General features: G+C 44.0%; 1 protein-coding gene across 1 annotated transcript in view; it reads right to left on the bottom strand.

Moving 5' to 3' along the window:
* Positions 1 to 915: 915 nt before the first annotated feature.
* SLC1A4 (solute carrier family 1 member 4) overlaps positions 916 to 2224 on the bottom strand; it is a 21608-nt gene continuing 20299 nt past the window's right edge. Inside the window, exon 8 of the mRNA XM_005425792.3 lies at positions 916 to 1248. Coding sequence (XP_005425849.2) covers positions 1014 to 1248 — 235 coding nt within the window. The 3' untranslated portion in view covers positions 916 to 1013. The remainder of the gene's footprint in view (positions 1249 to 2224) is intronic.

Here is a 2224-nt window from a genome sequence, read left to right as displayed (position 1 = left end):
AGTTTTGCTGAAAAGAGAGTATGACTAAAGTTGTTTTGATTGCCCCATTAAATAAACATGAGCAGGATGGGGCATGCTAACAGAGAATCATGTGTGTTTTCATGAATGGAACTGACTTCTGGATTTATGGATGTTATAACAGGCAAGCCTCTTTCAGACATACTAATGCTGGAACAGACTCTACATTTTTTTCAGCTCCAAAGGGATTACTTTAACAAAATTTGTTCTTCCTCTGGATTTTTTCCTTAACAGCTTGGTTAGAAGAAAGGAGGAAACCAATCCTTGATCTGCACGAAGATGTCCTCTGTTTGGTCCCACAGTTTGGGAGCTACTAAACAAGGAAAGCTGCTATGAGCTGCAAGGTAGAGAGAGAATGAAACAAGTCCCTATGAACTATTAATTTAGGTATGAAACAAAAAAAAATTAAAAATAGAAAACAGCTAGTTTTAAGGACATATTCAAGGTTTTTAATGGATCGGAGAACATGAGAGGAAGGGGAGTGGGAGAAAAATGTTGCTTCATATCATGGCTGTAATGGTTGGTAAGTGTTTCCACGCTAGAAAACAAATTTAAGCAACATTTTCACCCACTCTGGAGTTTTTAGACTGCTTCTCCATTCAAACAGCAGCAAAGTTTTTTCCCTACAATAAGCACATACTGGGTTTGTCTACCTCCCTATCTTCAACCCATCTGAGCCTTCACTAAAGGAAGTCTTGTTAGACCAGAAGCCTCGATGGCAGTTCTCATGTACATGTACACAAGTGTGTAGCACAACACGCATACATGTACACACAAACTATCAAAATACTATTATAAAGCGAGTGTTCCTCCTCAACACCCCTACTCTGCCCACCCCACCTCCCTCCCCCTTCCCCAGGCCAGCATATTTCAAAGCAAACTGGAACTGAGCACTTCCAAGAGCCATCCAGCCCCCAGTCGCACTGCGAAGGTCTGGGTGCGTTGCCAAGTCCCTGGGCCACCTCGAGGACTGGTCTTGACGAGCGGCCTCGAGTTCACAATACTGATTCCTTGGAGTCAGGGTCTGCTGTGCTGCTTGTGTTGGAGACTGGGTTTTTGTGGGTTACCAAAGGTGACGTTTCTGCTTCAGACTTGCTGTTAGCAACTGCTTCTACGGTGACTTCCTTGAGCTCCTGCTCTCTCTCTTTCTTGTCTTTTTCATTCAGGTAATTAAGGATGCCTGCTCCCAGGGCATCCCCTTCCACATTCACAACTGTGGTGGTTCGGTCCCTGGTGAAGATGAGAAACAAAAACCAAAGCAGCAGGGTTTTAGTTTTAAGAGAGTTATAACACAATAAGGGGAGCTGATTCACCCCTGCAGAACCACTAACATCAGTGGAACCAGACAAGGGAGATGTAGTTATCACAGGTCTTTTCCACAGAAGTATCATCTCTATTTCAGAACTAAAAATGTGCACCAGAGCAGGTTTAAGGTCAGTCAAACTTACTATCAGCTGGTTCTGGTCTCTCTGTGGGTTGCAGCAATGGTACTACTCTTTCTCAGGCATCCTGCTTTTCACAGCTCACCTCCTTCCTCTTCCCTTTCCGCAGGCCAGCATTTTTCAAATGCATGTTCAGAGCAGGAACTAACTTCAGGCTTACTCAGTAAGTGACTCAGACACCCAGCTCTCTTTTTTAACTATTGTGACTGGTATCTTAATCCAAGCACCTACTTAAGGGATCCTTCCAAAATCAGGCAGAATGACTTGTGTTCTCTGCATTTGTGCCCCGTAGCACCTGCCCTAATTTTTGGTCCTATAACACAAAACTCGTGTGCCAGGGTGTAATGGAAGAGATTTATGAGTCATAAACATGAACAATGTTTTCAGGTTGCTTTTGAGATTTGCTAGTCATTCTGCAGCCTAACTTTACAGAGGCTCAACTTGCACTTGTGGTCCTCTCTGGTAATTAAACAGTTGGCATTAAAGCAAGACATGGAACTCCTTCCTCCTCCTTTTCCCCTTTTGTTACCTCAAGGCTGAGCTCCTTGACTTGAACACTGTTGACCACAGAGGGATGCTACCTATTTTAAAATGAAGGCAACCAGCACAACACAGGCTGAGAGCAGCCCAGAGTGAAAGGACGGGCAAGTTTTTCACTCTTGCCTTAAAGCATTTGCAAGTATAGGTGTGGAACACCCAACCACTACTGTACTTCCTTAGGAAGACAGGATAAAAAGGGCTAGCCAGTGCTTTGCCTGTATCTC

Source organism: Geospiza fortis, unplaced genomic scaffold (genome assembly GCF_000277835.1).
Source record: "Geospiza fortis unplaced genomic scaffold, GeoFor_1.0 scaffold134, whole genome shotgun sequence".
Classification (NCBI taxonomy): Eukaryota; Metazoa; Chordata; class Aves; order Passeriformes; family Thraupidae; genus Geospiza; species Geospiza fortis.
The sequence above is the reverse complement of the archived record's forward strand: the minus strand, read 5'-3'. Positions and strand labels throughout refer to the sequence as shown.